Source organism: Biomphalaria glabrata, chromosome 17 (genome assembly GCF_947242115.1).
Source record: "Biomphalaria glabrata chromosome 17, xgBioGlab47.1, whole genome shotgun sequence".
NCBI lineage: Eukaryota > Metazoa > Mollusca > Gastropoda > Planorbidae > Biomphalaria > Biomphalaria glabrata.
In genome coordinates this window covers 21,147,899-21,168,391 of record NC_074727.1, presented here as the reverse complement: position 1 = coordinate 21,168,391, position 20,493 = coordinate 21,147,899, and the positions used below count along the sequence as shown (strand labels likewise).

The 20,493-nt window shown below is 34.9% G+C and overlaps 2 protein-coding genes across 2 annotated transcripts; both read left to right on the top strand.

Moving 5' to 3' along the window:
• The first annotated feature begins 2,208 nt into the window (after window positions 1–2,208).
• On the top strand, window positions 2,209–6,241 carry LOC106056293 (heat shock protein 70 A1-like). The gene is made up of 2 exons (XM_013212971.2): window positions 2,209–2,373; window positions 3,524–6,241. The coding sequence occupies exon 2, from the start codon at window positions 3,524–3,526 to the stop codon at window positions 5,414–5,416; it is 1,893 nt and encodes a 630-aa protein (XP_013068425.2). The 5' UTR covers window positions 2,209–2,373; the 3' UTR covers window positions 5,417–6,241.
• A 2,680-nt stretch (window positions 6,242–8,921) lies between these two features.
• LOC106056290 (uncharacterized) lies at window positions 8,922–19,445 on the top strand. The gene is made up of 4 exons (XM_013212966.2): window positions 8,922–9,262; window positions 11,118–11,286; window positions 13,121–13,259; window positions 15,120–19,445. Exons 2-4 carry the CDS (start codon window positions 11,144–11,146, stop codon window positions 17,289–17,291), a joined length of 2,454 nt encoding a protein of 817 aa, XP_013068420.2. The 5' UTR covers window positions 8,922–9,262; window positions 11,118–11,143; the 3' UTR covers window positions 17,292–19,445.
• Window positions 19,446–20,493: the final 1,048 nt, after the last annotated feature.

Genomic DNA, 20,493 nt, shown 5'->3' with positions numbered 1-20,493 from the left:
TACAACCGTCAATACAAAAAGAAGAGACGTGCTCATGTCGAAAGTGTTACTGATACTGTTGTATTGTTCGACTAACGACTTGATACCACTGAGATTTATTAATTAATGTTATTATCACATTGTTAATATTCATGTGTATTCAATGAACTGATAGCTATGAAGATATAGTTCAATGTGAACCTGGCCTAACTGATGTTATCTAATTGAACTAATTGTTTTGTAAAAGGCCAATATCTCATTCAAAGCCTCAACAGAGGAACTTTTCCTAAAAATAAACAAAATTTTCCTTTAGTATTCCTTGAATCCTCGAGTTTAGTTGGTATTGCACTTCACGTGTATAATATGAACCAATACTTATCTCATTCACCTTCACCTATCACTTAGTCCTTTGGACCGTTTGGGGCACCACGCAAGATCTGTCGACCGTCTTTCTTTATTCATCTCTCTTTTGCCTTTGATATAACCTCTTTCAATGGTAGGCCCGTCCATTCTTGTATAATGTCTTCCCATCGCTTTTTCTGTCTACCTCTTCTTCTTTTTCCTGATACTGTTCCCCTAAGGAAGGTCTTTGTGAGCCCCGAAGACCTTGTAATATTGTCATAGATTTTTAGATTGCGTTTTTTTTTTTTTTACAATAACAGGTCATCGTGAGGGTCCAATCGCTGTATTAACCCTGTCTCTAATCTCTTCGTTTGTGATGCGGTATTTAAATGTGATATATCTAGGATCCTTCTGTAGCATCTCAATTCCATTGCAAAGATCCTCTATGCAGTTAGCGTCCAAAGCTCGCAAGCATATAAGAATGTGACCATGACCAGAGAGGGCATCCGTTTAATTGCCTTCGTCTGCTGCCGTGCTGCGGTGGACTGTGCAATTGGAGCCAGTAGTTCAGGTTTGGTTTCCTTGTAGGGGACGATAGCTCCGAGCTATCACAAACTACTGCCACTTGTCAGCTTTTCCCCTCCACTGCTGATCTTTTACTTTTAGGCATGGCCTACTAAATAGATTTTTTCTCTTTAAAAAAAAAGGAAACTTTTGTTTTGTAAATGTAGGTAGTTAGTATGACAGAAATTAGTAATACAGTTTAATAAAAAATGACAAAAAATCTAAAACCTTTTGCATAAATATTTTAAAATATGATATATTCAGATATATAATAGTTTCCTTTACTAAATAGTCGCTCATGTATGTAGCCTACTATTAATAGTGAACAGTTGTAAAAATGGTGGATTTTTTTTTTTTTGTTGTTGTTGTTGAAATACCTGTTTGCATAGCTGATTTTAAAAATTAGATTTTTCGCTTTCAGAAAAGAAAAGTAGCCGTTGCATCAGAACTTTGAATGGACTAAAATATTATGATGTCGGATTTTCACTATTATCTAGTAAAAAAAAAATGTAAATGGTTTTAGTTTTTTTGTTATTTACACAAAAATAATGTTTCCTTTTTTTTTTAAGAGAAAAAAATATATTTAGTATGCATGTAAGTTGGACATAATTTAAAACAACAATTAATAAGTAGGTTTTCATATTATCGCGTGAACTACAGCTCTGGCCATAGAACACTTAACTAAAGGAACATTTTTAAAAATATTTTTTTATACGGAAGAGATTGACCCTTTACAAAACAATTAGATCAATTAGATATTCATTATAAGACATCTGTTAGGCCACTCCCACTAGGAACCTCACATACACCTATCCTTAGGTCTGCTGGACCGCTGGGGCACCACACAAGATCTGTCAACCTTCTTTCTCCATTCTTCTCTGTCATTTGTCTTTGATAGAATTTCATTCTATTACTTTCTGAAAATATTGAACCCTGCCTTTTTACCTTCCTGGGTGGACCACTTCGGGGGCCGATTTTGAGTTTGTTTCCACACAAACTGTCTTTGTAACCTTGTTTATTTATTGATTCCTGTTTTTTTTTTTTTTTTCAGGTAAAATGAAATAATTTTGAAAAATTTCAGCTTAATCCGAGATTGGGTGTGGGAGAAATAACGTGTACAAACTGTTTACCAGAAAGACAGAGTGTGTTGATATAAGCTTTGTAAAAATTCAATTATTTCTGTTTCTTCTCGTCGTTGATTGTTAGTTTCCTTTATTTATGCAAGACCTACAGCAAGACCATTTTCATCATCATCAATAATAGAGTAATAAAATGACTTGTTTCGTTTCTATAGTTTGTTTTTTTTGGACGTAGTGAACGAGTTTAATAGTGCGAAAACAGTGCAAGTCTCGGGAAGTTGATTGCAAACAATAAGGAAGAGAAACAAAACATTCAGTTGTTTCTACAACGCGGGAGAATATTAACGAACAATAAAAGATTGTGTCAGACTCTGCAAAGAAACTAGATACTTTGAGCCTGTGACCAGTGGTAAGTAGTCCATGTTTTGCGATGTCTGAGACATGAATAATTAATGATGATTCATTATGAAAATGATTGGGGGTTTTCCAAAAATGTCAAAATTCTTATCTAGAATTCAAGAGATTGAAGACTAGATAATACATTAAGTTAATCAATGATTAATAATTCTAGATTCTGGTCTACATTAATTGAAAACTAGTAGTCCCCAGTCACTATTTGTAACAACCGGTATCCTATCTTTACTAGTATAGATTCTAGTTTATTCTATTCTAGTACGTCTCAATCTTTTGCTTGTGAAGCACACCACCCCTCCACGCACTTACAAAACGAAAAAAAACAAAGGTACTATTTAGGGGTCTGGGAGAGGGCTGTAGTAATTAATGCATCTATTTTCTAATTAATGCATCTGTTTTCTAATAAATGCATCTATTTTCTAATAAATGTATCTATTTTCTAATGAACGCATCTATTTTTTAATAAATGCATCTATTTTCTAATTAATACATCTATTTTCTAATAAATGCATCTATTTTCTAATAAATGTATCTATTTTCTAATGAACGCATCTATTTTTTAATAAATGCATCTATTTTCTAATAAATGCATCTATTTTCTAAGCAGCAGAACGCTGCAGACGACGAAATTCAAATAAAAATGCGAAAAATTTCGAAGGACGTCTGAGCTTGGCCAGCTTAATTCATCTTCTTGGACCACAAGTCTTTGAATGGCCTGTTTTGGTTGAGGAAAAGGCGTCATCTGGGCGATGCGATGGCGCTTGGGTAGATTTCGACCGTTCTATGTTGAAAACAAAGGCGGTTAGAATCGCATTGGTGCTAATTATAAAAATGTCTTCTGCAAGAAAACGTTTTGAGTCGATCTTGAAGACAATCGCAGAAACGGTCTAATACTCTAATAGATGCTCATTGAATTATTATTTTTTTAGCATTGGTAGTTCTCATGTTTTGTCTTGGTGCTCTCGCTTGATTTTGCTAAATCTTCTGTTGCGGAACAAAATGTTGGGCAATTAATTTGATTTAAGAAACCTGTTTGTGATCATATTATAATATTACATATTGAACTGATTAAGCGTCTTATGCAACGGCAGTCATAATGTAATTTGTAAAATGTTTCTTATAATTTGTTTATGTATAAATTACAGATGTCTCGCAAAAACAAAACACCTGCCGTCGGCATCGATCTTGGCACGACCTACTCGTGTGTTGGTGTGTTCCAGCACGGAAAGGTGGAGATCATTGCCAACGACCAGGGCAATCGCACGACACCCAGCTACGTGGCTTTCACTGATGCAGAGCGGTTAGTCGGAGACGCCGCCAAGAACCAGGCTGCCATGAACCCGAGCAACACCATCTTTGACGCCAAGCGACTCATCGGACGCAAGTTCAGCGACAAAACAGTTCAGGCTGATATAAAGCATTGGCCTTTTACCGTCGTTGAGGTGGACGGGCGCCCAAAGATCAAGGCCGAATACAAGGGGGAGCAGAAGCTGTTCGCGCCCGAGGAGATCAGTTCAATGGTGCTGACAAAAATGAAGGAGACGGCTGAGGCTTACCTTGGGGGCAAAGTGACCGACGCTGTGATCACGGTACCGGCGTACTTCAATGACGCCCAGCGACAGGCGACAAAAGACGCTGGGGCAATAGCAGGTCTCAACGTGCTCCGAATCATCAACGAGCCCACTGCCGCCGCCCTTGCTTACGGACTGGACAAGGGTGAGCGAGGGGAGAAAAACGTCTTGATATTCGATCTCGGTGGTGGTACGTTCGACGTCAGCGTGCTGACAATAGATGAGGGCTCTATGTTTGAGGTGAAGGCCACTGCAGGCGACACCCACCTCGGGGGCGAAGACTTTGACAATCGCCTTGTGGCTCACTTCATGGAAGAGTTCAAGAGAAAGTTTAATAAAGACATGAGCAAAAACCCAAGAGCAGTGAGAAGACTAAGAACTGCATGTGAACGCGCTAAAAGAACATTATCCAGCAGCACAGAAGCTTCGGTAGAGATCGACTCCCTCTTTGAGGGCATTGATTTCTACACAAAAGTGACCAGAGCCAGGTTTGAAGAGCTATGTATTGACTTGTTCCGATCAACTATTCAGCCAGTGGAGAACGCTTTAAAGGATGCTAAACTGGATAAGTCTAAGATACATGAGGTTGTTCTTGTAGGAGGCTCGACACGCATACCTAAAGTCCAGAAGCTTCTGGGTGATTTTTTTAACGGAAAGGAGCTTAATAAATCCATCAATCCTGACGAAGCTGTAGCCTACGGGGCAGCTGTTCAGGCGGCCATTTTAAGTGGAGATCAGAGCAACACCATCAAGGACGTTCTTCTAGTGGATGTCGCCCCTCTGTCACTGGGCATAGAAACAGCAGGAGGCGTAATGACATCGCTTGTGAAGAGAGGGACCACCATTCCAACCAAAATGTCTCAGATATTCAGCACCTATTCCGACAACCAACCCGGCGTGGACATTCAGGTGTTCGAAGGAGAGAGGGCGATGACCAAAGACAACAATCTTCTGGGTAGGTTCGAGCTAATGGGGATCCCGCCAGCACCTCGGGGCATCCCGCAAATCGAGGTCACGTTTGACATCGACGCCAACGGGATTCTGAACGTTTCAGCACTGGACAAAACGACCGGGCGCTCCAATAACATTCAGATAAAGAACGAGAGGGGCCGCCTATCCCAGAGAGAGATTGATAGAATGGTGGCAGACGCCGAGAAGTACAAAGTAGACGACGACAGGCAAAGAGAGAGAATCGCCTCAAGGAATCAGTACGAGTCTTACGTTTACGGCGTGAAACAAGCCGTTGAGACGGCTGGGAACAGACTTTCCTCATCTGAGAGAGACACTGCCCTGGACGCGTGCAATGCTGGCATCAGATGGCTAGAGGGCAATTCCCTAGCGGAAAAGGAAGAATTTGAGGATCGCCTGAAGAACTTGCAAAAAACTTGCGCCCCCATCATGGTCAAACTACACCAAGGGGCGTCATCCGACAACAGCAGCGGCCCAAGAGTAGAAGAAGTAGACTAAACTTCACATCATGTTCCCGCCAAATCACAGAATGTTGTTTTTTTCATCCTCATGACATTCAAATAGCATTATAGATTTAGTTCCACGGATTAGTAGTTCAGTATTTACATTGGTATCTAAGCATTGAATCAGCTCAAGAATTCTCAAAATATGCATACTAACATTTTCAAAACACTTGAACGGTGTCTTTTATGAAGCTACAACTTTAACAAAAATTCGGAACTAAGATTTTATATGTATATTATATTTATCATTCTTACTTTTTTTCACATTTTTTTTTTACTCCAGTTACACATTTTACCGAATTTATTTTAAATTTACCAGAAAGCCTATATATGTTATACAAGCATAAATTTATCGGAAACTAATGTCTGGTTCGATCGCCTATAGGGCTAGCATTTTCCCCCAAACATTGTTACTTTAACTATTTCTCTATCGTATAGTATAGTTTTTATGAAGCTCAACATGCACGTGTTTGAGAGGTCAAAGTTAAGGGGTTGGGGATGGCCTTTATGCGCGTGTTTGAGAGTCAAAGTTAAGGGGCTGGGGATGACCTTTATGCGCGTGTTTGAGAGTCAAAGTTAAGCGGTTGGGATGGCCTTTATGCGCATGTATGAGAGGTCAAAGTTAAGGGGCTAGGGATGACCTTTATGCGCGTGTTTGAGAGGTCAAAGTTAAGGGGTTGGGGAGGCTGATGGCAGACCAGAAACGAAAACTGAAAAGAATATGGTGCAGTGATAGGACGAAGATAATATTGCAAAACTTGTACTGCAGTTATTTTAAGACTTTTTGTGAACTACAAATGAAATTAAACTTTTTATTACTTTTACGCTTCCTTACTGAACAATAGATATCTCAGAATACTTTTGGTTTAAAAATAAAACGTCACAACTAGATGAAAAGAAAACAGTCTACGGGTTAAAACTGCATGAAATATATCATCATGGTTTTTTTTTTCTAATTAGTATTAAGTAGTTCAGAACATTTTTTTAATATTATTTTTTAAATTTAATATTTAATTGTAAATATATATATAGCCTATATATATATATATATATATATATATATATATATATATATATATATATATATACACACACACACACAGGGCTTTTTTGTGACGGTACGCACCGGTACAAAAAAAAATTTCTTGTATTCTAACGTATATTATTAATTTTTTAGTTGTTAGAAGTTAGGCAATCAACTACTGAGTACCGGCACCTAATCATTGAGTACCGGTACCTATTTTTTTTTACAAAAAAAAAACAACAACAACACTATATATAGGCCTATACTTATTTGTTTCATAATTTCAATAAAGTAAATGCGCTACATATGCCTATGCAATTCATTTTTGTTACTTTTCTAATATTTAGTTTAATTTTACAACCTGCTATTTAAAAAAAGTAATAGTAATAATTGATTTCAATAAATATCAATTCAATATCATTGTAATAAGATACGCCAATATATAAAAGATAGATTAATTTTTAGATTATTTTTTATATCATCCGATCGTCATAATAATAACAATAATATGGCTTGTCTTCGAATCCGAAGATTAATATGGAATGCAGTATTTTCCGTGGCTACGCAGCCCCAGCTGTGACCTGCACATTTTGCCACAAATCCAGGGCAAGCATAACCATTGTCCACCGGTGGTCGATTAAGAATTTCTTTTCGCCGTCTGCGTCTTGAAGCCTACAAATCAAGGGGGAGGGGGATTATGCACATTCCGTTAATGGTTTAAATTACAGAGAGTTTTAAATGAACACATGAACTCGTGGGTGGCCCTTTTGTGTCAGTCGTAGCCCTATTCGCGCATAGGATAATGTTGCAAAGGGGCATTCTAGTCACTAGCGGATCCAGAACTTTGGAGTGGGGGGGGGGGGGGCGATTTTTTTCCAAACCCTAACCCTAACGCCCAGTAAACACTAACCCTATATATATATATGTGAGAATTTTAAAAAGTGTTTCTCAACTTTCGACGAAAAAAAAGTCATGTTGAGGCCTTTCTCTTGATAGTTTGGGGTAGCGCAGTAAGCCAAAAGCGTTTTCTTGCATTCTTCACTGCAGAGAGGCATTCTCCTGACATCTACAGCTCATTATTCATCAGTGGGGTTTCGCGAGAAGCGTTTTCTTGCATTCTTCACTGCAGAAACGCATTCTCCTGACATCGACAGCTCATTATTCATCCTATTAAAAATAACCTTTTCAATGATGTTTTACTTAAAAAATATTCTAATATGAATTTATAGGTCCTTACTACATTGCAAATAAAACGATTTGAAGATACCCCACATATTTAGATTAAGGTTCTTAAGGTTCGTAGCCGAAAATAAAAAATATTCCAAAAATATTATTTATTTAAAAAGCTCATTTGTAAGTGATAGGCCTACATTTTGTTCAATAGGCATGTTTGTAACTTTGTTTTGTTACAGAACTATAATTCAAAAGCCATCGCCCTCTCCCGACCCTACAAAATCGGCCAACATACTAGAAATGGGAGGGAGCGAAATAATCTAAAAATAGGTTGAAATATAAATAATATGTATTAACATAAGTAATAAATTCGTATAAAACTGTATGAATTCTATACTAAAATTCGCTGGGGGGGGGGGGTCGGCCGAGTGGGGATGGAGATCGCCTCTACTGCCCCCTCCTCCCCCCCCCCCCCCGGATTCGCCAGTGATTCTAGTCAGGGCTGGGTCTTGTTATATTAGGGTTCTATGCTAATTGGCTAAACAGGGCTTTAAAATAGACACCAGTATTGAAGGCGAAAAGCTGGAACGTGTCATAAGTTTTAAATACCCGTACCTCGTAGCTCTTATTTTCATACGAAGAAATGAAACCTGAACTACTGGCCAGAATTGCACAGTCTCCAGACTTCGTAATCAGGGCGATACGTTCAATAACGGCAGTTTAACTGGACAATACTTTCAATAAGGGCAGTTTAACGTCGTACCCAGGACGTTATAAATATATTAATGGCAGTTTAACTTCGTTCGTACCCAGCAGGACTATATAGCCTACTCAACTGAAACTGAGATTGGCAATATCATTTCGATAGTGACGATAGATCGCAAATATTCCAGAATCAAGATAGATCTATATAGGGTCCACTACTGTAGAAAAATTCGATTTTCCATACATAACACTGCGACAAAAAAAAAAAAAAAAAAAAAAATCCTGAACATCTTATCTAGATTAGATGGTTGGTCGTGTGGTATGAAATCTGGCCATCGTCTCAGTGGCCCCGGGTTCGAACCCTGTCCGGCATCCAGCTGGAGATTTGGGATCATCCGAAACGTTTAAAACCAAAAACAGATACTCTAGACCAAGATATATTTTCTATTTTGAACTAATGTCTGTAACTTACAAGATAAGAGCTAGACTAGCTAAATTAAGATTTTAGACTGCAAGTCATGGGTTTGTTTACAATGGTTTACATTTACAATGATTGAAATTGATTCGTTTCTTTTTTTTTTTTTTTATAACTTGATCGGAAGTTGAAATTTGTTGTTTACTTTCATCTTTTATTTTTTAACACACTTCTGTTCTATAGATAGATTCTAGAGTGACTATTACTATATATCTAGATCTAGATTAGATCTAGAACTAAACAATAGTTAGAGTCTAGATCTATCTAGATCCGCCTTCAAAAAATTAATTAAATCGAGATCTAGATCTATATCTATTTAGGTTATTTCCGCATTCTAGATCTACTAGAGTCGACTAGACCTACTTACTACTAATACTCTAATAGTATAAAACTAGATCTAAGTCTAAGAGTCGAATCAGTATCCTGACTGTCCTGACTATCAGTATCAGAAGAGAAGTGAGAAGGTAAATCAAGATTCAAGAGTCAGACTAACTCACTAAATCAAATAATCATCAAAAATCATGTGTTAAGTCAATTAACTTAAATGAAAGTTAAATGTAGCTATAGATACTAGTCTATATCTATAAATAATAAATAAGGCTTGTCCTCCAGTCCAAAGATTAGTATGGAATGCATTATTTCCCATGGCTGCGCAACCCCAGCTGTGACCTACATATTTTGCCACATCCAGAATCCAGGGCAAGCATAACCATTGTCCGCAGGAGGTCGATTTAGATTTTCTTTTTGCCATCTGTGTTTGTCCTCGGCAGAGAATTTTCTTTTGGTCTCAAATGTGTAACCCTTGGCCTTTGTGAGTGACCTCCAGCTGTCTCATTCTGAGGCCGCATGCAACCACGTGCTCTCTTCTAAGTTGTATGTCAGCTAAGGAAAATTGATACTTAAGCTGGTCTTATCAGTGGGGCGCCTCTGTTACGTCTGTTATGCCTCTGTAGCTATATTATTATAGTATATACTAGCTTACTACACTTACTACTACACTTACAGTACTACTACTAGAGTAGATCTATATAGTTAAATATAGTATGATTACTATTTGGTACTATTTTTATTACTAATGCTCAAAAATACTTATTATAATAGTCTTATATCTTATATATATATATATATAGTCTACTGTTCTCAGTAATAAATATTAAATAGATGTATAGATGTATAATTCTAAAATTCTATATATATATAGAGAGAGTCGAGACCTAGATCAGCAATCATGAATACTTAGTCTTCATTTAATCAGATAATTGGCAACTTTTTATTTTACTGTTTTTACTTCCAGCACTTTAGCCAACATGTTGAATACTAATTACATTATAATTAATCAAAACAAATTTTTAATATGAGATGAGAACATCAAGAACTTTACATTGATTGGTTGATGCTGCATATTATGGATCACTTTCCCTTAAGTATTTTTCTTTTCATGTCACTGCAAGGACATAGGGCATACTATACTTATTCTAGGACATACTATAGTAATATATACTACAATAGTAATCTTCATTTCTTAAAGAGTGTCTAAATCATAAATCAAATCAACTTGGCTCTCCGAAAATTGCAATACAGACAGGGCAGATTCACTATTTATAGAAGGGCAATAATTAAAAAGATGTGCAATAATTTAGCATTCACTGAAACAATGTACAGAGGATTAAAGAAAACAACAATTTAGAGAACTAAGTTTGCTGCCTGATATAACATGGGGGGGGGGGGGGAGACGAACTGAATAACACATGCCATTGTTGCAAGTGACGATCTGCTAACTTTTAGCGACTACATTAGTATTCTGTTGACTGGTTTACTCTTTTCCTCTCTTTCGACTATTTTCTACTGCTGTGGTTGCAGCTCAAAGTGAAATATGTAAATTTCTTGCCATCATCCATAATTTTATTTTTTTTTACTTTTATTCTGAAGAAGTTTTAAAGGTGAAAATATTGCCTGTTGGGGGTAATGACATAATTCCATTTCATTCTAAAGTGCTTTATTATTATTATTATTATTTTTTTTTTTGAGGTGATTGTCTCAGCTAAGTCTGTTGATAAAGTGGCCAGGCTTGAAAAACATATTCATTTTTAGGAAAGTTAAAATTAAAATAATGTAGAAAAACATTTCTAATTGAAGTTAAATTATCAATATATATATGGTTTATTCTAGAATACTTCAAGGGAAAAGAGAGTTTAGGGACTGACAATCCAATTTTGATTAAATCTTAAGACATTAGACTGTTAACTGTTTCAGTTTGTAAGAATTTACTTTTAGCAGTCAACAGTAAACATAAAATTTTTATTTTAAATATAATTCCAGGCACCTAAAATTAAAATCAAAACAAAATGCCTTTGCGGAAAATGAAAGAGGAGCTGACCTGTCCAATATGCCTTGAACTATTCTCAAATCCTCGAAGGCTGCCCTGTGGGCACTCTTACTGCCATCATTGTATTGAGGCTATGTTGGAGAAAAAAGTGGAGCAGAGTCGGTATGTTGAAATTCAAAATTACACTTTCAGTCTTCAATCTTATTTGTTTTATTAAATATGCCATTCTTCTTTTTAAGTTATGCATGCTTTAGTCTCACATTGTAATTGTTTAATGTATTTTGTACATCTATACTGTCTAGATGAATTATTATTTGAAAAACAAAAATGTGTTCTCTATCTTATTACTTGTGAGTAGCCATCACTAGTTAAAGTTTAAATAACTTTACCCGATAAGAACACATGTAAAAAAAAATATAAAAAAATTATATAGTTTAAATTTTTATTTTAAACATTTAGTGTAGATAAATATTTCATGAGTATTTCATGTCAAAATAAAAATGTTTAAACAAATTTTACTGCATTTGTTGCAGTTTATATTGCAATCTAGATAGAAAATGTTAATATTTAAAACAAACAACAAACAAAACATAATAATTTCTGAGTTAAAAAAAAAGTGTTTTTCTAAGTTAAGCATGTAACCATTTTTTGATTAATTGTATTTCAGTCATTGTTTTATCAAGCAAGTATTGGATAGTCCTTGACTTTTGTTCTTTAGCAACTAATAGAATAATTTGAAAAGGATTTAGAATTTATTTTTTTAGTATCTTATTGTTATATATTAGTATGTCTGCAGTATTATATGACTGCTTTTTTTTTTAACTGTACCTAAGATCTTATAGCTTAATATACCATTTTAGTAAAGCAAAATTATAATGATTTTTTTGTCAATAATTAATTTATAAATAGATTTTCATTATTTAACATGCCTGCTTCAGGATAGAATTAATTGAAATAATTTTGCAGGAATTTCATTATAAAAATTCTTCTAAGTATATGTATTGTAAACAAATACATACCTAGCATTATGTCTATGATCTATACAAAAACACAAATCACTCACTAACTTCTGTGGACTAGAATAAAGATTTTTTTTTAAATTTAAAAGCAGATATGCACTTATTATATTATTAGCTGTAATAGAATATATGTTGAAGAGATTATCTAAAGTTAAAAAGTTCTTTTTAAGACCTTGACTTTCCTGAACTCAGAATCTGAAGTCACTTGTTTTTTGTTCTTTAACTCTCAATGTTGTTGACATGTGCCCAGGACAACATTCAATCACTATCAAATATCAGATGTATTAAAGCTTGGTGGTTCGGGGAATTCCTCAAATCCTTAAAAAAAAAAAACCCTGCTCTCTCTCTAATTCAAACATGAGACTTTTATTGAAAAGAAGAAAGCTACCACCACCATTCAATTATCTGACGTTAAATAGTAACAAAGCATGTTTTTTTGTTTCTTTTTTAAATACTGGTATTGAAAATATTTCTGGTGAACTTGTGAAAAAATGTATACTGTGTATTTAGGGGTACAAGATGGCGTCAGGTTCTTGTTTATCCACTTGCAATGTCTTGTGACATTTTATGTCTTGCAATATTTTACACCTTTTTTTTCTTCTGCTTGTTTTTTTTGTTGTTTTTTTTTAACTTGTGAAAAAAAAATTGAGACAAAATATTTAGATGTACAAGTTGGTGGGTTCTGTCTACTTGCAATGTCTTGTGACAATTGCAGTAGGTATCTGTGGTATCCCTCTTTTTGAAGGTTGAACATCTGAAGTTTACAAAAAGTACTGTCAGTCATTTCATTCTTTGTTTGTTCTTACTCATCTCACAGGAAATAAATTGGTGCAAGTTTATTAACATGTCTAAAGTCAACACAGGCTTTGTGTCTCTGAACTAACAACTTAAGATAAACTTTAATGTTAGTATAAATCTAGTAAAAACCAAACCAAAATGTGTTTTTTTTTTCTTGAAATGCCCTGGCAAACTTTCAGATCTTATTACAACTATTCCCGTGTCATTGTCTGCCCAGAATGTAGGGAAGAGTTAAGCTTTGATTATGTTAGGGGCATAGAGGGCATCCCGACAGATTTCAAGCTCTCTAAGCTGGTGGAGCTGTTTCATTTTCTCAAGGTCAGACCTTTTTAATTCTGCAATTTGTTTTCATATTTGTTTTTTGTTTTATTTTACAGTGAATCTTTGTTTTGCACTTTTATTATTTGTAATCTAATCATTGCTTGATGCCTATACCTTTATAATGTTACATATGCTTCCTTGTATTTGTTCAATCATTTATCTGCTTGTGGTATAATAGTATCAGCACACCAATATTTCTTTTGCTTCTTACTTTAGCTGCTATAAAATTAACTTTAGAAGACCTGGAAATTATTTCAAATAAACTGGAAACTGAAATTTGGTAAAAAAAAAAAAAAATTAACTTGTTTCTTTAGTCAATTTTTTAAAAATGCTGAAGAAATTAATGAAAAAAAAATTCTAACAACTTCTGAATTTAGAGAGCCTAATATAATTAACTTTTACATTAATTTATAAATCTTATCAAACATTTCAATTTCTGAAAAAAAAAAGTTGTTGTTTTAGCTATTTAGTATCTCAGTCTTAACATTTGTTGAAGAAAAGTAAAGGTGGTTGTGCTGGCCACATGATACCCTTGCTAACCATAGGCCATAAGGTCTCAAAGGGGAACTTTACTTTTTTTTTTCTTGTCAGGTTCAGTATATTACCCTAAGTTAAATAACACTACTCTAAATTGTATCTGTACTTGGTACTACAAAAGCCATATTTTGTTGCATTGGTAGAAATGTATTTGTAGAATAAAGTTAAATCCGATAGACCAAAAGCTATATAGAGGAGGTAAAATTGTTGACCTATTTTCATGGCCAGCACAATGATTAGTCATTTCACCTATTGTGAAAGTTGAATGCCTGGTCATTTTTTATGCGTTTTGGACTGTCATCTTGATGGTTCATGGTTCAAAACTGCCCTCTACCACCCCCCCTCATTCTCATTCTGCATAAGGCTTAATTTAGGAGTAATAATCTTCAATTATGAAGGAACATCTGAAACATAAATAAAACAAGTTGTTATTTTTATCAGTTAAGCTGGGCTAGGGGCTTAAAGGAATGCCTAAAAAATCTCAGCCATTATACCCCTTAATTTTAGAAACTGTTGGATTATAACAGCTTTTTTTTTCTATATCTTTTTATATTTTTTTTTAAATTTCATCTACTGCTAAAGAATAGCAGTTATCTTGCCCTCAGTTTACTTATATTGTGCTAATGTAACCATAGGGGAAACAATGTACAATTGTTTGATTGATATTTAATTTAAATATAGAATAAATGAATTATTTATTTCTCTGTCTGGTTTACTAATCAATACAATAGATTGCTGTAAGAATAATTATTTTCTCGAAGTGTTTTCTTGATGATCTTAGCTTATGTCAATATTCCTAGACTCAACTTGTTTGAGACTTATGCAGACACTTTTTGTTTTACATAACATAGAATACTTAAAATGATTGGTACATAATCTGACAAAATGCTACTAAACGAAATATTTAAACGTTTCACACCTCGTTTGCTTTGATTTCAGACCTTTTATGCTTTAGACAGCTTCTCAGCAAACATCCATAATACTTCCCTCCCCTTGTTTTAATGACATAGATGTAAATAATGCATTTGGATTTGTACTAAATCTTTGATATAATAATTAAAGAGAGATGCAGCCAAATAAAATGTTGATGCTTTAACATCTCATCCATCTTCACTTTTTTTTTGTTTCACATATCTAGAGCAGCCTCTGTGAATTCATGTCTGCCTTATTTGCTCTAAGGTTTCTATACAAAAAGAACAAGTATTCTGCTCCTTACATAGGTCTGAAGCATCAGTTAAAGATCTGCCAATACTTTATTTTCTAGTACTGAAGAATAGTAAAGATAATTATTATTATTATTACCTTTTTTTTTTGTTACAGACAAAAGATGACAGTGATGAAGAGGTCAAACCTTCAACATTAACTTGTAGAGAACTTGGTGGTGAAGCAACGTCCCAGTCTCTGGCTTCTCATTTACCTGTAACTAGTGCAACATCTGGTGATTGTGTTACTATAACATCAAGTGATATAAGTCTGACAGTTGCTCCAGCTTACACTAATACCCCTGGGACACCACACATAAATGATGTATCTGACATTTTACAGTCTTTGAATCACCAGAGAGGCAGCACTGTACTAAATACAACCAGCACTGTCATTAATAGTGATGAGACTCTTTCAGATTCTCAATTAGGTGCAGTTGGTGGAGTTCCAGAGACGTCCAACAGGACAACTAATACAAAACTGCATTTTGATACAGATCATCTTAGTGCTCATACCTCTTTGAACGCTTGTGACCTGGTGGCAGCTCATATTTACTCTTCTTCTCCATGTGTCTCAGAGGAGACTGCTAGTGCGTTACAACTGGAACATCTAGTCTCAAACGTTACTAACCACTCAGACAGAGCTCACAGTGTTCCATTGGATGCGGCTAAACTTTCAAACACCAGCAGTGTTAAAAAAAAGAGAAATAAGAAAAAGAGTTGGAAAAGTTTGTTTGTGTCTGACTCCAGTTCCACTGACTCTAGTAACTCTGACTCACATGCTAGTCAAGCCAGCCGCAGTTCCACTGGAGTAAAGAATAAACGATGGCTGATGACAAAGTTCCTAAGATCAGTTATCTTTTCTGATTCCAGCTCATCAGAGGATGATGAGGGCACTGGTTCAAATTCAGCCAATGACAGGACTAGTTTAACTAAACAATCAAATGTTAAGGCTCATCAAACTCCAGACAGTAGCATCAGTGGTAGAAGAGTGGTGCATTCAAGCATAAACAATATTCAGCAGAGCTCTAGTCATCAGAGTGAAGCAGATCAGAGCACCACTGCTTCATCCAACAGCTCAACAACGCAGGTTAAAAAGCCTACATGTGAGAAAAGTAGTGACACATCTGTGACCCAACATACGAGACCAGTTGTGCTGCTTGCAGAAGTTCCACAGAAACACACAGAATCAGATCAATGTCTGACATTTGAACTAACTGAAATACATCCAACACTATATGACAATCTTCAGTCTCGCATTGACCAGCCTGTCTCACATTATGACAATGGGAGTTTTATTGAGAACACTCATGACAGTTTAGTTAGAGAACGTCTTCCACAGAATAATCATCCTGCGTGCCCCATCGAATCTGGCCCAAGAACAAGGTATGATAACATTAGTGACATTGAATTAGAAAATGGTCCAGTGTCACCTGTCATTACCAGAGACTCAGCTCACATCCCTATCAATGAAATAGAAAGTCTAAAAACTGGTTTTGAACATATGCCAGAGTCTCTTTTTAACAATTCAGGCTCTCCACACCTCTCATCTACCATACAAAACACTTCTTATAACAGTTGTGAAACGTCTCAAAATGCTGAAATTCGCAGAACAACTATTGATGGTGAACATTTACAAGAAGGATTTGGTGAACTCAATAGCTCAATAGCATCTACCCAAGGAGGAAGACTCTTAAGCCCTTATGACAATCTAAATACATCAGGGACTAATCTTACTGGTAGCCATAGAATGTCTGAAGACAGCCTCACTTCACCTATGGTAGTTCTAACGACTCCTAATGCTGAGACTGACTCAGTGGCAGGTATAGAGCAGTTACCCCGAAGCTATGGCCAGATCATTAGGACTGATAATGATTTTGAGTTTGATGAAAATTATTTTGACACAAGCTCTGAGGAAGTATCTGAGCGAGATTTATCTCACCTAAATCTAGCACCTTCAAGCTTTGCGCTAGATGTTGGAGAAGCTTCGTTCTCCAGGTCTGCTTCAGATGTACCTATAGCTGCAAAAAAGGCAGAAAACAAATCTGACCACAAACAAAGAACAGATTCCAGGACTACAAAAAAAGAGGACAAAGCTGAAAGTACAAGTGAAGATGAGGAGGAAGATGATGGCTCTCACTCAGGAACATCAATGCTTCAAAACAAAAAGAAGCCTAGGTCAAGGCTGAAAAAATTTTTGACATCACTTTTGTCATTGTCATCTTCTGATGATGATGATGAACATTTTGATGCCAGAACATCGTCTTCTTCCAAATCATCAGACTGGTAAATAATTTTCTGAAATTAACTGAAAATTTTATTAAATGTTTTTGGGGTTTAAAATTCTTATTGACCAACCAAAATATTTTTGGTTTGATTATTTATTACTACAAGTTGTATGCAGGCTCTTTTATTATACCATTTATGTATTTAAAATTATCTGGTCAAACCTTGTTACATTTCTCTTTTCTGACAAGTACAATGTATCAAAATGCTGATATGTAGTAGTTCTCTGTGAATTGTAAAGGACCATGCGCCAAAGATGTAATGTTAATGCAGTTCTGTGGCTAGGTGTTTCATGGCCAACACAGAGACCATCATCTTTTATTTACCCAATAAATATTTGGTACACATTTGATTTCACTAACATATTTTCTATTGTCAATCAGGGCAGTGTAAATACATTGCTAATGAAAAGGGACTAGTTGTGTTATAAATTATTAGAACTGATAGGACTTTGAGACCTCTTTGAACCCTAACTTTAAATTTGTATTCATATTTTATATTCTTGGCTCACGATTTAAAAGAAATACCAAACAGTGAAATTAAATTGTTGTATGGATTGATTTGAATGTAAAACTTTTATTTCCACATTACAAATAGATTTATCTTGTGAGATAATTTTGATTTCAGTAATGAATGTTTTGTTGCCAGCATTTTTGCCCTTTTAATTTCTGTTACATTTTTATCATCTTAAAGAGAATTTTATTGTTATTGTTTTGCTGACTTCTATCAGCCCAAACATCTGGAATTATGTATCAACATCACTTAATCTTATGATTGCATGCATTAGATGAATTCGATTTGATTCACTTGTGCACAAGGACATTCTAAGATCGTGCCATGTTTGTCACATTGGCAGGCAATCTTTCTTCATGGAAATTGGTCTCCAGCAATATCTGCAGGCTCTTCCCAACAGATGTCATCCTGCCCTGATTGCTCACATAACTTTGCTAGTCTTATACTGTCTGGCTGATCTCATTGAAGTTACCTTGAGTTTTATGCTTGTGAGAGATTTATTTACTATTATGTTTTCTTTTTGATTCTCTCACAGCTATTTTAGTCATCTTCAGTCAACTATTTCACACATTTTTTTTTACATTTTTTTAAAACAATTTCTTTTATCAATCTTTTAGTCATTCCAATTTGTTGTTTTTTTTCAGGGTGTTTTTTTTTTCTTCTTTTGTTCACAGTCTTTTTTTTTTACACTTGTTTAAACTCAGAATAATAATATTGTCATTTTTATTTTGTGTTACAATATTTTTGTTATAGTTTTTTTTTTAAATATAAAAACAAGACATGAAACCTAATCATTCTTTTCTTATGCTTTAAAATCTTTTCTCATTTGATGTTGTTGATGGAAACACTGTGAACCTTTAGAAGAATATTATATTGATTTTGATTTTCTTTTAAAACAACCTTGCCTTGATTCATTTATATACATTTAGATGCATTCATCTAGTCAGGGTGGGCCCTTACAATCTGACAAATTATTTGGATTGGAGAAATTTGGTAGACATGTATATGTGATAAAGATTTTTTAAGATTTATTTTCTTTACTTGTTGTACAAATGATCCAAATTTAGTACACTGTCATTATTGATTGAAATGGGGGATTAACACTTTTGTTCTAAATGAATTGAAGAACATTCTCTGAAGTAAAAATTGATAGAAATCTGGCTATGCACATGAGTAGTCTATATTCTTTTTTATAATAAATACTTTGTTATTTATTAATCAATTTCATTTTGAAAGCAAGTCTTGGTTGATTGTTTTCATTTTTTGTTCATAATTTACTTCTGTTTTTCTTATAGAGTTCTTTATCAAACAGATTTTGTTCTTGTTTGTATACAGAGTCATAACAGTTCCCTTTTTTATTTTGTTTGGTCATTTTTATTGGGTAAACTTAAGCATTAACTGCATTGGCTCCATTCATGGCTCTGCTTGTATTTATTGAATGTCTGTGAAGGGATTGCTGCTACTTTTATTGGTAAACTAGAATTGTTTTAATCTATCATCTATTTAAGTGCTGTGATTGGAGTGGACGTTATCATGTAACTGTGATCTAAACATGAAATGTGCTTCCATCAACTTTTGTTTGGCTATTGATTTCTTTATGTGTTGTAAATGTTGTCTCATTCCCTCCCCCACCTCTCCCCCCCCCCTCCCCCCCCCCCCCCCCCCCCCCCCCAATCTCTTACTCCACTGATACCTGCTGTAATAATCTTCCAGGTGGTTGCACTTCAACTTATAATGCTCACATCTCTACTATGTGGTTCCTCATAATTAACACTGGCTGCTGAATGTCCACGATGTCATTTTATTTTTACTATTAGTATTGTACACGTATTGTGCTTTTTTATTTATTTCTATTGATGATTGATTAATGACCACCAAAAGTCTTTGTTTTTAATACATATGAATGAAGTCTGATGCCGGCACTAGGTTAGCAAGTTGTTTGGCCAGAAAGTTTGATGTGGCATGTTATGGTTAGGGAATTTCTGAAGTCTGTTTTTTTTTCTCATGTATAGGACTGTCTGCCAAATGCAGGTACATTATTAAGCCAACAGAGTGCACCTCTAAATCAACATTGTAATGTGTATATATAGTCATGCTTGCACTTATATTTCTTATTTCTTTTGTCTCTATTTTTTAATACAAAATTTCAGTTTAAGATTTATTACTTTTCTTTTTAATGAATTCCTTGTGCTCATGATGCAGTCATGGGTTAAAGAGTATTAAAAATGTTTTACTGATTCAAATGAAATTCTACACTTGCCAAACTGTCAAACTGAATTTGTATTTGGTACTTGTCTTTCATAATTTCTAATCAAAATATACAACAAAGACTCATCTCTTATCAAAATGATGGGCATTCTTTCAATTTAATGCCATTGACTAGAAAATGTCTGGATGACAGTGGTGAACAAAGTGAATTGTGCTTTGATTCTATAAATACTCAGGTCTTCTTCTTTTTGGTGGGTTTTTGTTTTTCAAACATGTTTTTCTGTCTGGGTATAAACCAAAGAGAAAAAAAAGTTTTGACAGAGGAAGTACTCTGTGTCTGTTTTCACCAGACATGTTGTGTTTTATTTGGCCATTACTTCATTGTCTTCCCCTGTCATACAAAACAACTACACTTTGTTGTGAGAAATATTGTATGTATACATCCTTTAATGAACACAAATGTTTCACTGTCATTTTATTAGCTG